Genomic DNA, 16,695 nt, shown 5'->3' on the forward strand with positions numbered 1-16,695 from the left:
CTCACAGTTAGGAACAAGCACAAACAGTTTTGGTGACAAATTCTTCAGAACTCTAGCGGACATCAGATTTTCAGAGCTGTGAAGGTATCTCACTGGTATAGTATATGTGTGTGTGGAAGGGTGTATGTGTGTGTGTATAAGATTTCATGAATCTGACAAACCATGGAAGTTTCATTATAAGTGAGATAAATAGAGCAACAGTCTCCAGATCACAGCCTTCTACTTATCATAAAGTGTGGCTGAGAATGATTAATTAGTCAATCTGGGAGCCCTTTTAAGTTCAATAGGTGAGAACAAACCATTTCAGGTCAGACCTCTTCAAGAAAACTCTCCAATGGCCTCCATCAAACAAGTTTGTGTTGTTGTTTTTCAATCACCTAGGACGTAGAAGATAATTCATCTCAACCAGACTCTATTTTCTAACAAACATCTGATAATGTGTGGTGATAAATAAAGCCAAGTTTACAATTTTCTAGTCAGCAAGGACTCCAGGGTGGCCTCAGTTCAATGAGGAATGAACACCAACTCTGGCATATAAGACATGGGTCATGGAGAGAGAACATTTTTCCTAATGTGGCTTCTTTGATGGTGAATTGCAGCCAAAGATGGAGAAGCTCTATACAGTCAACAAAAACAAGACCGGGAGCTGACTGTGGCTCAGATCATGAACTCCTTATTATCAAATTCAGACTTAAATTGAAGAAAGTAGGGAAAACCACTAGACCATTCAGGTATGACCTAAATCAAATCCCTTATGATTTATACAGTGGAAGTGAGAAATAGATTTAAGGGCCTAGATCTGATAGATAGAGTGCCTGATGAACTATGGAATGAGCTTCGTGACATTGTACAGGAGACAGGGATCAAGACCATCCCCATGGAAAAGAAATGCAAAGAAGCAAAATGGCTGTCTGGGGAGGCCTTACAAATAGCTGTGAAAAGAAGAGAACAAAAAGCAAAGGAGAAAAGGAAAGATATTCCCATGTGAATGCAGAGTTCCAAAGAATAGCAAGGAGAGATAAGAAAGCCTTCTTCAGCGATCAATGCAAAGAAATAGAGTAAACAACAGAATGGGAAACAATAGAGATCTCTTCAAGAAAATTAGAGATACCAAGGGAACATTTCATGCAAAGATGGGCTCGATAAAGGACAGAAATGGTATGGACCTAACAGAAGCAGAAGATATTAAGAAGAGGTGGCAAGAATACACAGAAGAACTGTACAAAAAAGAGCTTCATCACCAAGATAATCATGATGGTTGATCACTCACCTAGAGCCAGACATCCTGGAATGTGAAGTCAAGTGGGCCTTAGAAAGCATCACTACGAACAAAGCTAGTGGAGGTGATGGAATTCCAGTGGAGCTATTTCAAATCCTGAAAGATGATGCTGTGAAAGTGCTGCACTCAATATGCCAGCAAATTTGGAAAACTCAGTAGTGGCCACAGGACTGGAAAAGGTCCGTTTTCATTCCAATCCCAAAGAAAGGCAATGCCAAGAATGCTCAAACTACCGCACAATTGCACTTATCTCACATGCTAGTAAAGTAATGCTCAAAATTCTCCAAGCCAGGCTTCAGCAATACGTGAACCATGAACTTCCCGATGTTCAAGCTGGTTTTTGAAAAGGCAGAGGAACCAGAGATCAAATTGCCAACGTCCTCTGGATCATCGAAAAAGCAAGAGAGTTCCAGAAAAACATCTATTTCTGCTTTATTGACTATGCCAAAGCCTTTGTGTGGATCACAAAAAACTGTGGAAAATTCTGAAAGAGATGGGAATACCAGACCATTTGACCTGCCTCTTGAGAAATCTGTATGCAGGTCAGGAAGCAACAGTTAGAACTGGACATGAAACAACAGACTGGTTCCAAATAGGAAAAGGAGTTCGTCAAGGCTGTATATTGTCACCCTGTTTATTTAACTTCTATGCAGAGTACATCATGAGAAATGCTGGACTGGAAGAAGCACAAGCTGGAATCAAGATTGCCGGGAGAAATATCAATAACCTCAGATATGCAGATGACACCACCCTTATGGCAGAAAGTGAAGAGGAACTCAAAAGCCTCTTGATGAAAGTGAAAGTAAGAGAGTGAAAAAGTTGGCTTAAAGCTCAACTTAAAGCTTAAAGCTTCAGAAAATGAAGATCATGGCATCTGGTCCCATCACTTCATGGGAAATAGATGGGGAAACAGTGGAAACAGTGTCAGACTTTATTTTTTTGGGCTCCAAAAATCACTGCAGATGGTGACTGCAGCCATGAAATTAAAAGACGCTTACTCCTTGGAAGGAAAGTTATGACCAACCTAGATAGCATATTCAAAAGCAGAGACATTACTTTGCCAACAAAGGTCCATCTAGTCAAGGCTATGGTTTTTCCTGTGGTCATGTATGGATGTGAGAGTTGGACTGTGAAGAAGGCTGAGTGCCGAAAAATTGATGCTTTTGAAGTGTGGTGTTGGAGAAGACTCTTGAGAGTCCCTTGGACTGCAAGGAGATCCAACCAGTCCATTCTGAAGGAGATCAGCCCTGGGATTTCTTTGGAAGGAATGATGCTAAAGCTGAAACTCCAGTACTTTGGCCACCTCATGCGAAGAGTTGACTCATTGGAAAAGACTCTGATGCTGGGAGAGATTGGGGCCAGGAGGAGAAGGGGACGACAGAGGATGAGATGGCTGGATGGCATCACTGACTCAATGGACATGAGTCAGAGTGAACTCTGGGAGTTGGTGATGGACAGGGAGGCCTGGTGTGCTGGGATTCATGGGGTCGCAAAGAGTCAGACACTACTGAGTGACTGAACTGAAGGAATGAAATTCAGGTGAATCCTTTTCCACACGTATCACACTGATAGGGTTTCTCACTCCTGTGGATGTTTTGATGCTTAATAAGGCTTCTATTCCTAGTGAAACTTCTCTCACACTCATTACATTCATAAGACACAGGAGTCTCAACATTTTCCCACTGGCTTTCCTTCCTTCCCTGACTCTCCTAGGTCTGTCAAGGGTGAGGATTCTAAAGGTTTTTAATCACTATGGATACATTGATGTCTCAGAAGATGTGAATTCCACATAAAGACTTTGCCGCACATTTTGCACAGGTATGGCTTCTCCCTGGTGTGGATTTGTGATGTCCAAGGGGGTGGCTGCTCTGCCTAAAGGTTTAGCCCACACACACCACGCACAGAATTTAAATAAGCAGGGTGACAATGTACAGCCTTAATGTACTTCTTTCCCAATTTTGAACCAGTCCATTGTTCCATGCCCGGTTCTAACGGTTGCTTCTTGCCCTGCATACAGGTTTATCAGGAAATAGTTAAGGTGGTCTGGTATTCCCATCTCTTGAAGAATTTTCTACATTTGGTTGTGATCCACACAGTCAACAGCATTAGTGTAGTCAATGAAGTAGAAGTACTTGTTTTCTGGAATTCTCTTGCCTTTTCTATGATCCAGCGGATGTTGGCAATTTGATCTCTGGTTCCTCTGCCTTTTCTAAATCCATCTTAAATATCTGGAAGTTCTCAGTTCATATACTGTTGATGCCTAGCTTGAAGGATTTTGAGCATTACCTTGTTAGCATGTGAAATGAATGCAACTGTATGGTAGTTTGAACATTCTTTGGCACTGCCCTTCTTTGGGATTGGAATGAAAACTGACCTTTTCCAATCCTGTGGCCACTGCTGAGTTTTCAAAATTTGCTAGCATATTGAGTGAAGCACTTTAACAAAGTCATCTTTTAAGATCTGAAATAGCTCAGCTAGAATTTATCACCTCCACTAGCTTTGTTTGTAGTAATGCTTCTTAAGGCCCACTTGAGTTTACATTCCAGTATATCTGGCTCTAGGTGAGTGATCACACCATCGTGTAAAAGATCACTGCTAATCACAAAGAACAAATATCTCAAGTTAATGATTTTTGTGCCTTTCTATGAATGAAAAGATGCAAGAATCTAGGGGTCATTGAAATTCTTCCTTAGATTTCCATCTTAATCATCTGCTGCTGCTGCTGCTAAGTTGCTTCAGTCGTGTCCGACTCTGTGGGACCCCATAGATGGCAGCCCACCAGGCCCCCCTCCCCAGCCCCGTCTCTGGGATTCTCCAGGCAAGAACACTGGAGTGGGTTGCCATTTCCTTCTCCAATGCATGAAAGTGAAAAGGGAAAGTGAAGTCGCTCAGTCGTGTCCGACTCTTAGCGACCCCATGGACTGCAGCCTACCAGGCTCCTCCGTCCATGGGATTTTCCAGGCAAGAGTACTGGAGTGTCTTAATCATCTAGGGGCTCTTTTATCCAAAGCCCAGAATGCTTCATTCTGTTTTTCCCAACTGTTGATGGGCAACTGCAGCAGGTTGAGACTTAACCCTTTGTATAACTAGATGAGGTACAACATTCTGTTCTTTTTTACAGTACATAACTGTTTTAAGGAATATGCTCAATTGTTTAAATAGAAAATCCAAGATAATTGAACAAATTATGATGATTAATAAAAGTTTAGCAAGCTTGTAGAAGTTTTAAATTTTTATTTATTTATTTTTGGCTGTACTGGCTCTTTATTGCTGCACTCTGGCTCTCTCTAATCATGGTGAGCGAAGGGGTACTCTTCATTGTGGTGCATGGGCTTCTCATTGAGGTGGCTTCTCTTGTTGTGGAGCACAGGCTCTAAAGCACACTAGCTTCAATAGTTGCAGCACAGAGGCTCAGTAGTCATCAAAACAATCTAGCTAGTGTCACTGATATAAGAGATTTTCAGATTAGTCCTAATACAAAAAACTTAAAACATCCTAACATCTTGTAGCTCATAACTGAAAGAACTCGATAAAGGGTTACCCAGATACCAACCATTTAAAATGATCAGCTATGCTAGAGGATAGACTACATATCTTTTCATTCTTTCTAGAAAAATTAAATTACAAAATTAACATTAAAAGAGTTCAAGAATATAAAGTCAAAATTTTAGTTAAAAATTATTATAGACGTGTGTCAGGCAATTAATAAAACTTTTTTTCTGACTTTCATGTTTGTGATTTTTTTAAGACTTCAAAATTTGTAATATGTAATTTTCCACTTTCATGCCTATGTTTCACTCAAATTATATATACTGGATGTCCCAGTGTCTATATTTCTCTTTTAAGCTTCATAAGGGTCAAGACCTGTGTTCATTATTATTATATCCAGTCCTTAGAGGGAACCTTTGACACAAAGAATGCTTTCAAAGAGAATCTGTTAAATGAATGGATTAAAAAAAAAATTCAACTTCTTAACATATACTATTCCTGTAGCATTTACTATGGTCCAGGTCAGTTCAGTCGCTCAGCCGCGTCCGACTCTTTGCGACCCCATGAATCACAGCACGCCAGGCCTCCCTGTCCATCACCAATTCCCAGAGTTCACTCAAAATTCATGTCCATCACCAATTCCCGGAATTCACTCAAAACTCATGTCCATTGATTCGGTGACGCCATCGAGCCATCTCATCCTCTGTCGTCCCCTTCTCCTCCTGCCCCCAATCCCTCCCAGCATCAGGGTCTTTTCCAATGAGTCAACTCTTCGCATGAGGTGGCCAGACTATGGTCCAGGGACTATCCTAATCGACTTACATTTACTTCATTTTTCTTTCATTTCACATACAAACCAGCTGTACACTGGTTTCTGTGCCTGTACCTCTCCTTCGTTTATGTGCCTGTGTCTCTCCTGCTAGACTGCGATTCCAGAAAACAGAGTTTGAGAGTTAAAAACAAAAAACCCAACCACAGCTACCATCTCTCCTTTGTGGTGTTAAGGGGACCACAGTTAGGGGAGAGCCTCAGGAAGGAATGGATGGTAACAACCAGAACTGGAGGAACAATGAAGTCCCTTCCGGCCCTAACATTTTGCGTTGCTACGACCATTGACTTCTAGATGCCCGGAACCACTCAGCACAGAAATCTCGGGGGGCGGGGGTTTCCCCTCCTGGGGCTGTATTTCTGGCTCCGAGCTTTGTGATGAAGTAGTCACCAAGTGCATTAACCTCCGGAGCTCCTAGAGAGTACAACAATGCTCCTAGCAGGGAAAGGGCTGCTTGGCGACGGAGCTTGGGATGATGACGTACTTCCGGCCTTTGTAGGTTTTCTGAGTGATGCTGCCTGCGCGGCGGACCTGGAGCTCCCACGATCCCGAAGGTGAGTCTCAGGCACTTTGTTCCGACTCGCCCGCCCCAGGAAGATTAAGATCGGTGCCTTGGAGTAGGTGAGGAGGGGACGTCTGCGCGGGCGTGGCCCCCGCCAGCCTCTCGTGGTCACCTGGACACACGCCTAGGGTAGGAGGTCCCGCCCCTGCCCCCGCTGGGGTCTTGGAGAAGACCCCCTTGTGGAGGCGGAGCTTTGTGACCAGACCCGAGGTGAGAAGGTGGAAGAGGGGCTTCCGGAACTTGCTTTCGCTCCTTGTCAAAAGCCCAACTTCCTATATACCCATCGCTTTTATTTAACAAGTGTTAACATTAAGCAGTATCGCATCTATTTTTTCTTTAAATATTTCAAAATAAATTCAAGCATCGTGACTTGTCACCCTTAAATAGTTTCGTATGTGCATCTCTGAAACTTAAGGATATTTTACATACACAAATCGTAACCCCGATATCAACACACCCAACTAAAGGTAAGCGCATTCCCTAATATTACCTGACACCTACTGCATATTCGAATTTACCCTCGTTGTCCTACAAGTGTTTTCTGCAATTGGTTTACACCAACTAGGGTCCAATTAAAGACCATTCGTTGCATGTAGTTAAGTCTCTTAATTTAAAACAGTCCTATGCTTCCCTTGGGCTTCCTTGATGGCTCAGTGGTAAAGAAACTGCCTGCCAATATAGGAGATGTGGGTTCCACTTCTGGGTCGAAAAGGAAATGGCGACCCACTCCAGTAGTCTTGCCTGGGAAATAAATCTCATAGACAGAGGAGCCTGGCGGGCTGTGGCCCATGGGGGTCTCAAAAGTCTTGGTCACGACTTAGCGACTAAACAATAACAATAATCCTTCCCCTCCTTTCTCCCCACCCTATTGCCTGGTTGAAGGATATTCCAGTCCTTTCCTAGAGTATCTCCATTTCCGAATGTGCCAGTTTCCTCATAGTATTTAAGTTATTCCTTTTTTCTTTGCCATTGTGATCAGTTTTCCTTTGGAATTTATTTTACAGCGCAGGTGGTTTATTATTTTCATTGTCTCTTCGTAATTGCTAATATGCTGAAGCTAATAAAAAAAGCTCAGGAATTCCCTGGTGGTCCAGCAGTTTGGACCTGGCGCTTGGAGTGCACAGGGCAGGTTAGAACCCAGGTGAAGGAACTAAGATCCCTGGGTGGCACAAGTGTGGTGTCAGAAAAAAAGAGAAACGCTCTTTTACACTCTTTCTGGCACCTCGTGGTTTTTTAGTTCAATTAAGGAAGGTGAGGACACTTCAGATTCTGTAATTGTATCACTCTTTTATCATATACTTGCTGCCTGACACATATAGGCACTTAGTGAATATTTTTGAAGTGAGTCCCCTTTGTGAATATCATGTAATACACAGAAACTGAATCCTGAATTTAGGATGAATTGCCCTACTTCCTTGTACACATCTTCAAGATTATGGCTTTCACTGTATTATAATTTTATCCCCATGAGTTATAAACTCCTGTGTATACCCAGCTCTCAGCGCAGCTCGTAAATATCTGCCCAAAGATTGAAGCTCTTTTTTCAAACAAAAGCTAAGCTCTTTTGCCTTTCAGTTATGTTTTTTCAAAGTTAATTTGATGAATATATTGACATTATACCTAAGTGGCTGTCTTTTGGATCCAGTGCACTAGCCTCCACCTCCACTCTTTCGATGCTTGCCTTCTTCCACTCTTGCCTCCATCTTCATTCCCTCAGCTCGCTTACTATCCAGTAGCAGAGCTTCTTAAAACATAAACCCGGCCTTGTCACTTACCCTCCTATACGCCTTCAGTGGCTTTCCTGTGCATTTAGAATCAAAAATAAACTTCTATGTCCTGTCGGGGGTTTTGAACCATTCTCTCCCTACAACCCACCTCTACTCTGCAGAGCTCAGTCCTTACTGTTCTTAGGGCTCATGAGCTACCTCACCTCTCATCATCTTATCTTAATAGGTCCTACATTTATTTGATAACTTGATGCTGGTTGGTTTTCCTCACAGTACTTATCACAACTGCTCATTATTTTATCTGCCTCCTTTTGTTGTTGTTGCTGTTAATTAATTTTTTTTAATCTTCCCTATTAGAGTGAAAGTTCCAGCAGCACAGGGACTCCTTCTCCCTGGAACAGAGCCATGAAGCAGGACAGCAGAAGGAATCAAATAGGAAAACTTTGAGTAGTTAATGTAAATGGCACCAAATTTATTGACTGTGTTTTGAAAATACAAGAGTCTTAAACCAGTTACAGAATTCAGTTTCTTTCAGTTGTAGAACTGAAGTCCATGAAAGGACTAAGGTCTCCCTTTCCTTGCTGGCTGCCCCTGGGGACAGGTCTCAGCTTCTGGAGGCTGCCTGCATTCCTTTACAGGTGGCTCCCTCCATCAGCAAGTCAGTGGTTGTGGATCTAATCCTTCTCATGCTTCAACTCTCTGACTTCCTCTTCTGCTAAAAAAAAATTGCTGTTAAAGGAGTTATGTAGTGGGTTAGGCCCACCTAGAGACCTCCTAAGGTCAACTGATTGCTAACTTAATTACATCTTAATAATACCTTTTTTTCATGTAAACTAACAATCTTAAGGGACATGATAACATGATGGATATCATAGGGCAATCTTAGAATTCTGCCTAACACAGTTCCATTCTTTATTTATTCTGCAAGTTGAGGGTTGAGGGACAGTTGGGTTATTTCTAGTTTGGAACTATTTTGAATAAAACTACTCTGAACATTCCTGTATTTTTAGCTTTTAATGGGCATAAGCACTTGTTTCTTTGGGGGTATAAATCCAACAGTGGAATTACTGGGTCAGGGGGTACACAGACATTGATCTTGTAAAAAAATGTTGAGACCATCACTCAGTATCTGAAATGAAAAGACAGCTGAAGAGATCCTCTCACTAGGACCTAGGTACAGTCCTCACTAGGTACAGAAGAGGTTGCTGCTCTTACATAAGGGTTTTGAGAAACATGGGGTTCAGTGGGCTGACATCTGTGGAGGCATGGTTTCATGGGGCAAACTGTTGTTCATTAGTTGGCAGTCAGAGCTGTTTATTTTAACAAGTCATTCCCGACTAACTGATTTTTGAAAGCTATGGGTTGTCACTAATTGATGGACTTACAAAAATGTGTTCTCTGAAATGAGTTGTTAATTGAATAGATCAGTTCTGGGCTACTTATACCACAGCTGCAGAACATTTTTATTCTCAAGCTTTAAGAGATAGTTCTAAATAATTTTCCAAAGTGGTTGTACCCATTAAAGTATCATACCAATGTATGAGAGTTCCATTTGCTCCAATTCCTTGTTGATTTACCCTTAAATTATAAGATGTGTATTTACTTTTAGAATTTTTAAAATGAAGTCTATTTTTCAGTATTTCTATTCTCCTGACACCAAAGGCATTAATACACTCCTTTTACTGAACTGACCATCTACCACATCTTGTTATTATAAAGAATTTTAGTTTTATATTCCTCCCCTTTTGTGTAGTAAAACATTCTCATGTAAAAAATGTAATAAGGGCTATCCATTGAAAAATTCCACATCATACCTGCTCCCAACCACTTATTTCCCATTCCCAGGGACAAGTAATGTTGCTCAGGTATCCAAGTATATATATGTATATATTTTTTTCTTCCCCTTTCCCTTTTGTTAATATTTTTCACAGTGGCTCTCTACTCTGCTTTTTTCACTAAATGGATCTTGCCCATCCTTTCATATCTGTATATAAAGAGCTTACTCATTTTAAAAAACTGCATAGCAGTAGTTATGAATTACTATAATTTATTTACCTAGTCCCATCTTGGTGGCCATTTGGGTTGTTTCCAACCTTTGTCTCACAAACAATGCTTTTATGTACATCATTTTACATGTGAGTGAGTAAATTACAAGAGATTTCCTCCCATAATCATTTAAATTATCACCATATTTTGTTAGTTCTTGAGCTTATGTTGTTTCCTCTATTTCATACCTTCTTTCTGAGTTCACCTTTCTTTGCTGAACTCTATATCCTTTACTTACTTTCGTAGGAAGTGTTTGTGGGTTGTAAATGACTTCATTTTGCTCTATTTACTTATATTTAGCTCGGGGTAAATTCTGTGTTAACAGTCATTTCTCCACTCCGATTGCCTTCTAGACTCTTGTTAGTGAGCACTTTGCTGTGTTTCCTTCATAGGTAATCTCTTTTCCTCTGGTAGCTATTAAGATTGTCTCTTTATTCTTTTCCTCTGGTAGCTATTAAGATTGTCTCTTTATCCACAATAGACTTCACTTTCACTCTATTATGTCTAGGTGTGCACTCTTGATCTGAGAGGTCAGGCCTTCATTTCTGGAAAATTCTTAATTTTTTCTCATCAACTATTATTTCTTAGTCATTCACTACATTCTTTTCTTCTGAAGTTCCTATATATTAATGTTGTAGTGTCTTAATATTTTATATTATAATATGTATATATATATAATATGTATGAAAGAGCAGTTAACATTAACTGCTCTTTCATATTTTTTAATATCCTGTTGCATTCAGAGTAAAGTCTCAGTATTCTCATAATCACTGTTACTCTTCAGCTGTGTCCATTCTGTTGTTGATCCTCTGATGCATGTTAAATGGGTTAGGGTTAGAGTCTGTTATTTGCTTGGCCTGTGATGTTGAATCTCCTGCCAGCGCCCTTTCTCTGCCTGCCTCATTTCTGTTAGTTATTTCAGGCCCAATTCAAATGTACTTGCTCCTAAGCCACACTGTTTCACTGCTTCACGCTTTGTCAGAATTATGTTTTTCCTACTCTTTGCTCTATAGACATTTGGTTAAAGCCTCTTGTTTCTTTTCTTTTTTAAATTTAATTAACTTGGCGGCCTTGGGTCTTAGTTGCGGCACTTGGGGTCTTCTCTTTTGTTGCAGTATGCAGACTTCTAATTGTGGCGTGTGGGCTCAGTTGCTCTGCAGCATGCAGGATCTTAGTTCCCTGACCAGGGATTGAACCCACATCCCCTGCACTGCAAGGCAGATTCTTAACCCTTGGACCACCAGGGAAGTCCCTTTGTTTATTTTTTTGGAATAAGTACTTTATTTCAAATGACTCAAGAATCAGAAAAAATATAGAGGGTATTATGTGAAAAGTAACATGTCCTTCCTCTCTTATCCTAGTTCCCTTCCCAGAGGCCATCCTTCTGTAATAGTTTTTCATTGCCATAATAATGTGGTGTAACAAACAGTTACAAGTCTTTGGCAGGATAACAACAATAAACATTTATTTAGTACATGAGTCTGTGGCATTTGGTGATCTAGGCAGCACTTACTTGTACATCTGCAGTCAGCTGTGAGCTCAGCAGATCTCAGCTGGAGTCACTCACATGTTGGGGCAGGGCGGAAGGAGGGGAGGTTATCTGGCTGTTAGGTGACCTAGGATGGTTTCATCTGCTCCATCTGAAAGCCAGTATATCCTCTTAGCAGTTAAAGAAGGCACGGGCATGCAAGAGCAATCACACTAGCTTCTGTCCCACTTGTTAGTATTACACTGGCCAAGTCAGGTCATGTGTTGAACCCAGAATCACAGCAGGAGCACAAAACAAAGTCCATGTCTACAGGGAAGCGTGAAGAAATGGGGTCAGTAATGTTTTCTGCCATATGCCTTTTTTAAAATTTCAGTTTCTAAACATACATATGTATACCTTTTATAAACATGAATGATAGCATGATATTATTATTCTTACACTGTTTTTTTCCCCATTACTTATTTCATTAAGACATAATTTTTCTCATCAGGTGTATCCTCCTAAATAAGATTAAATCAGAGGATCTTAAATCAGTTACACCTCCACCCCAGGCTGGATTGAGCCCTTCTAAATTAATCCCAGGATGGCTTCAGCAGGGGAACAGGATGGACTTAAGATTGTGAAAGTGGAGGAAGACCCTATCTGGGACCAAGAACCCTACCTTCGAGAGAACAACTTTTCTGGCCAGGAAGCCTCCCGCCAACTTTTTAGACACTTTTGTTACCAAGAAACTCCTGGTCCCCGAGAAGCACTGAGCCGGCTTCGGGAACTCTGTCATCAGTGGCTGAGGCCAGACACACATACCAAGGAGCAAATCTTGGAGCTCCTGGTGCTCGAGCAGTTCCTGACCATCCTGCCTGAGGAGCTCCAGGCCTGGGTATGTGAGCACCATCCTGAGAGTGGGGAGGAGGCAGTGGCTGCAGTTGAAGACCTGGAGCGAGAGCTCAGTGAACCAGAGAACCAGGTGAGAGGAGGAAGATGGCCTTCTGGACATAGAATATGAAATGAAGGGTGGAGTTTGGTGACCCAGGTTGGTTGGTTGTAGCCACATGTATTAGTTCTCTGTTGCTGGGTAACAAGTAATCCCCTAAGCTTTAATGGCTTAAAAAAAACAAATATTACCTCCCAGTTTCTGAGTCAGGTTTTGGGAGCCACTTAGGAGGATCTCTCATGAGGTTGCAGTAAAGATGTCAACCAAGATTATAGTCCCCTGAAAACCTACTGCAGCTGGTGGATCCACTTTCAAGATGGCTCACTCCCATAGTTGTTGGTAGGCGGCCTTGGTTCCTCACTGGTTGGTGGAGGGGTCTTTACTGGGTTTCTCCTTAGGGCTCATTGAGTGTCCTCACAACATGTCAGTTGGCTTCCCTGAGAGAGAGACAGAAATAGAGGAAGAGAGGATAAGGGTGAATCCTCACGTTTTTATGACTTAGTCTCAGAAGTTATATACAATGACTTCTGCCATACATTCTATTCAGTAGAAATGAGCCATTTTAAATACAGCTCTCACTCAAGGGGAGAGAAATCAGGCTCCACCTTTTAGTGGAAATAATGTTGAAGAGCTTATTTTAAACCATCACACCTCATTGGGCCACTCTTGTTCTCCCCCTTCTGCTTTTGGGTGTGGAATTAAACTCTGGGCTTTCCACTGTGCAATTGCATAAAATGTCTCATACAGTTCCATATGATCTCTCTCATTGAGTGTGAGTCTAGGTTCCAGTAGTCCTCCTCTTATGAACCCAAATATACCTACCTGCCTTTAGGCCCCAGATTGTGAACATGGACTTGCTGAAATGCTCTCAGGGGATGCAGTGCATTTGAAGGCCAAGGAGGAATCGACAGCTTTCCAGCTTCAGTCCATGGTGATGCAGCTCAAATGTGAATCTTTTGGGGTCCACAAATTTGGAGAACAAGGTAAGGACGTTTTCAGGTCCATTCAGAGGATCTCTGGTGGTCCAATATAGGGTAATAGTTGAGACTGTGGACTCTGGGGCCAAATTGTCTCAGTTGGAATTTAAGCACTGCTACTTAGAAGCTATGTGACATTGAACAAGTCAAGTAACTTTCCTGTGCCTTCAGTTTATGCATCTGTAAAATGGAAATGAGAGTACAGAGTCAGAGTCATTTGAAGATGTTAATATATATAAAGCATTTAGAGCAGCACCTGCTTTGTAGTAAGCCCTTCACAGTCCCTGCTTGTGTACATCTTCTCTGGAAGCCTCACCTTGTCTGGGTGACCTCCAGCCATTTCAGCAGGTGCTGGTTACCCCTTACTTTGTCTCCATATCTCAATTTAGGTTGTTACATTATACTGCCAGTTTTAGGATCCAAAACTGGATCCTAAATATTTGACATGAATCTTCCTCTTTCCCATCCTATGGTTATACTCTTTCATAACGGAAAAAAATGACATTTATTTATTTATTATTCTAGATGGTGAAACTGTACTTAAAAACCAGGACTTGACATCAAAACAGGAAGTCTTAAAAGAAATGGGACATTTTGAGAATAGCAGACTCCAAAAAGATATTCCTTTAGATTCTAAATATAGAGAAATGTGTAAACATGAGAGCAGGGAAGAAAAACAGAGCGGACAGCCCACTGGAGAGAGATGTCACAAGTGCAACGAGTGTGGGAAAAGCTTTACTCAGAGTTCAGTTCTCATTCAGCACCAGAGAATCCACACTGGGGAGAAGCCATATGAATGTGAAGAATGCGGAAAGACCTTCAGCCAGAGGTCAGGCCTGATTGAACATCAGCGGAGCCACACTGGAGAGAAACCCTATCAATGTAAGGACTGCGGGAAAGCTTTCAGTGCCAGCAATAGCCTCATTAGACACAGAAGGATCCACACAGGGGAAAAACCATATGAATGTGAAGAGTGTGGGAAAACCTTTCGCCTGAGCTCGTACCTTGTTCAGCATCAGAGGATACATACTGGAGAGAAGCGTTATCACTGTAATGAATGTGGGAAAGCCTTCAGTCAGAATGCAGGGCTTTTCCAGCATCTCCGAATCCACACTGGTGAGAAACCCTATCAGTGCGGTCAGTGCAGTAAAAGCTTTAGTAGGCGAACGCTCCTTATAAAACATCAGAGAAGCCACACTGGAGAGAGACCGTATGAGTGTGATGAGTGTGGGAAAGCTTTCAGTCATCACTGCAACCTCATTAGGCATTTTAGAATCCATACTGTTGTCAAACTGGACTGAACTAACCCTATGGACCACCAGGGCCCTTCAGTGAGGTGATCCTTGGGAAAGTAAGATATTCAAATGGCTTATTTTACTCTTATGAAATTTAGTTTGCTTTGGAATGCATGGCTTTTTTTTGCAGACCATGTGCTGCTGTCTCCTGAGTGGATGACTGTGGGTGTGAGCATGTGGGCACTTGCTGGGCAGCTTCCTTCTTCCCTATCCCTTGGTTCATTTCTAACAATTTCCCTTAAAGCAACCAAATCTTACCAGGCTTTATTCCTGGTCAGGGAACTAGATCCCATGTGCCATGTGATGAGGCCAATAATAATAAACCCTTTGCAATGTACCTGTTTTATTCATAGCCTTTTCTGTCACAGGCTTTAGAAGTTTAGCCATGTGGAAGGCCACTGTAAGCAGCATGATTGAGATTATAAAGAAACGGAGCCTCTGACCTCAGGCAGCTTATGCTTACCTGGGGAGACCAGCAGGTCCAAGCCATTTACTGTCAGGGTTAAACACACAAGTCTGGCACCACACTGTCCAGGTTCAGTACCTGCCTCTCCATCTGTGAGCTCTGTGACCTTGGGCAGTTTAATTAAATGTCCCTATGCTACAGTCTCCCTATCTATAAATTTAATAGGGGGTAAGAGTACCTTTCTCATAGGATACATGAGATTAATACAGATTTGTAAAGCACTGAAAATATAACTCAATAAATGTACACTGTGATTTACCTAAGAAATAATACCATCTAATGAATGTAGGTGGAATTTTAAGTATCCTGTTTGAACTAAATGGAATGTTAAATGCCTCTGCTGACAATCTCATTATACTTTTCTCCACCGTCAAAATGTTAATCAGAATTTCAAAAGAAAGGAACTATAAGTTCAACTTAAAAATATACCGTGCTAAGTATGTCTTCAAAGTTTGTTTTAAAAAAGTTAAGCCTATATATGTGTGTATATATATATGTAAAAATATATATATGTGTATATATATTTGGTTTTCCTTATAGCTTGGGGACCATAACAACAACAAAAACTAAAATTCCTTGACTGTTTCATTTGGAAACAGAACATTAGCTAAATGCAGACTATTTAAAGTAGTGCTTTTTTTTTTTTTTTTTTAGCTTTACTTCAGGGCATGCAAGATCTTAATTCCCTGACCAGGGATGGAACTTCATGCCCCCTACAGTAGAAGCATGGAGGCTTAAACACTGGACCACCAGGGAAGTCCCCAGAACAGTGCTTATTGAATTTTAGAGTATCTACAAATCATCTGGAATCTTGTTAAAATAGATTCTAATTCAAAAGGTAATGGTGGAGCCCAGGAATCTGCATTTTCAACAAACTCCCAGTGATGCTGATGCTGCTGGTTCATGGAGCACATTTGAATATCAGGACCCCAGACAGTCCTGATGGTCCTTCTACAGCTAGAGGTGTCAGGCAAATCCATTTCCTTCTCATCCTCCCATTGCAACCCCTATGTCTGCATGCTCCCCACTGCCAGCCCCACCCTCAGAGGAGTGAGATGCCCTGAAGTGCAGTGGGCAGGTGGCTGAGGTGGTTGGGAAACCAGGCCGCATTCTCTGCTCTGCACAGGCACATTCATCACTTGGGAAGTCTAAGTGTTCCTGTAAATGTTTGCTTTAGGAAAAAGCCGCTGCTCCAGAGCTTCCACGATGCCTCCTCTCTCCCCTTCACATGAACTCCCAGGGTGAGGGGAAAGGAACTGTCCATGTTTTACAGGCACAGTGCAGATCTGCAGTCCTCCCTGCCCCCGCCCCCTGCAGCATCTCTGGACACAAGGACAAGGACTCAGCGGCCTGTCCTTAGCTAGGGTGCTACTACAGACCACACTCACCTTCAACACAGACCTTCAGTTTGGTCCCTCTGAGGTTCCAGCCCCAGGGCTCAGCCCTTTCCTATCTCACCTTTCCAGAAAGGCAAAGAAAAGCTCACAAAGGAGAAAGCAGCCATAAAAGAGAGGCCCAAGGCATAAAGGAGAAGAGCACAGGGGAGGAGAGGAGAGATGGGAGGAAAGGGCCTGATAGGGCAGGCCTGCGACCTAAGGAAACCAA

At 41.9% G+C, this 16,695-nt stretch overlaps 1 protein-coding gene and 1 long non-coding RNA gene across 5 annotated transcripts; one reads left to right on the forward strand and one right to left on the reverse strand.

Annotated features, from left to right (window-relative positions):
• Positions 1-6,094: 6,094 nt before the first annotated feature.
• ZSCAN31 (zinc finger and SCAN domain containing 31) lies at positions 6,095-14,961 on the forward strand. 3 transcript variants are annotated; one of them, XM_086369803.1, is made up of 4 exons: positions 6,095-6,626; positions 11,912-12,385; positions 13,185-13,335; positions 13,855-14,961. In XM_086369803.1, the coding sequence occupies exons 2-4, from the start codon at positions 12,005-12,007 to the stop codon at positions 14,628-14,630; spliced, it is 1,308 nt and encodes a 435-aa protein (XP_086225929.1). In that variant the 5' UTR covers positions 6,095-6,626; positions 11,912-12,004; the 3' UTR covers positions 14,631-14,961. The 3 variants fall into 3 exon arrangements, with proteins under 3 accessions (XP_086225929.1, XP_086225927.1, XP_086225926.1); XM_086369801.1 differs by having other exon boundaries at positions 6,095-6,369; XM_086369800.1 differs by having other exon boundaries at positions 6,095-6,151.
• On the reverse strand, positions 11,371-13,312 carry LOC147347337 (uncharacterized). Of its 2 annotated transcripts, XR_015152275.1 has the most exons (3): positions 13,175-13,312; positions 12,544-12,789; positions 11,371-11,727 (listed from the first exon to the last, which is right to left on the reverse strand). It is a non-coding gene; the product is annotated as an uncharacterized LOC147347337 (long non-coding RNA). The 2 variants fall into 2 exon arrangements; XR_015152274.1 differs by lacking the exon at positions 11,371-11,727 and having other exon boundaries at positions 12,453-12,789.
• Positions 14,962-16,695: the final 1,734 nt, after the last annotated feature.

Source organism: Bos grunniens, chromosome 23 (genome assembly GCF_055505025.1).
Source record: "Bos grunniens cultivar Pamir isolate PY7600 chromosome 23, Bosgru_T2T1.0, whole genome shotgun sequence".
Classification (NCBI taxonomy): domain Eukaryota; kingdom Metazoa; phylum Chordata; class Mammalia; order Artiodactyla; family Bovidae; genus Bos; species Bos grunniens.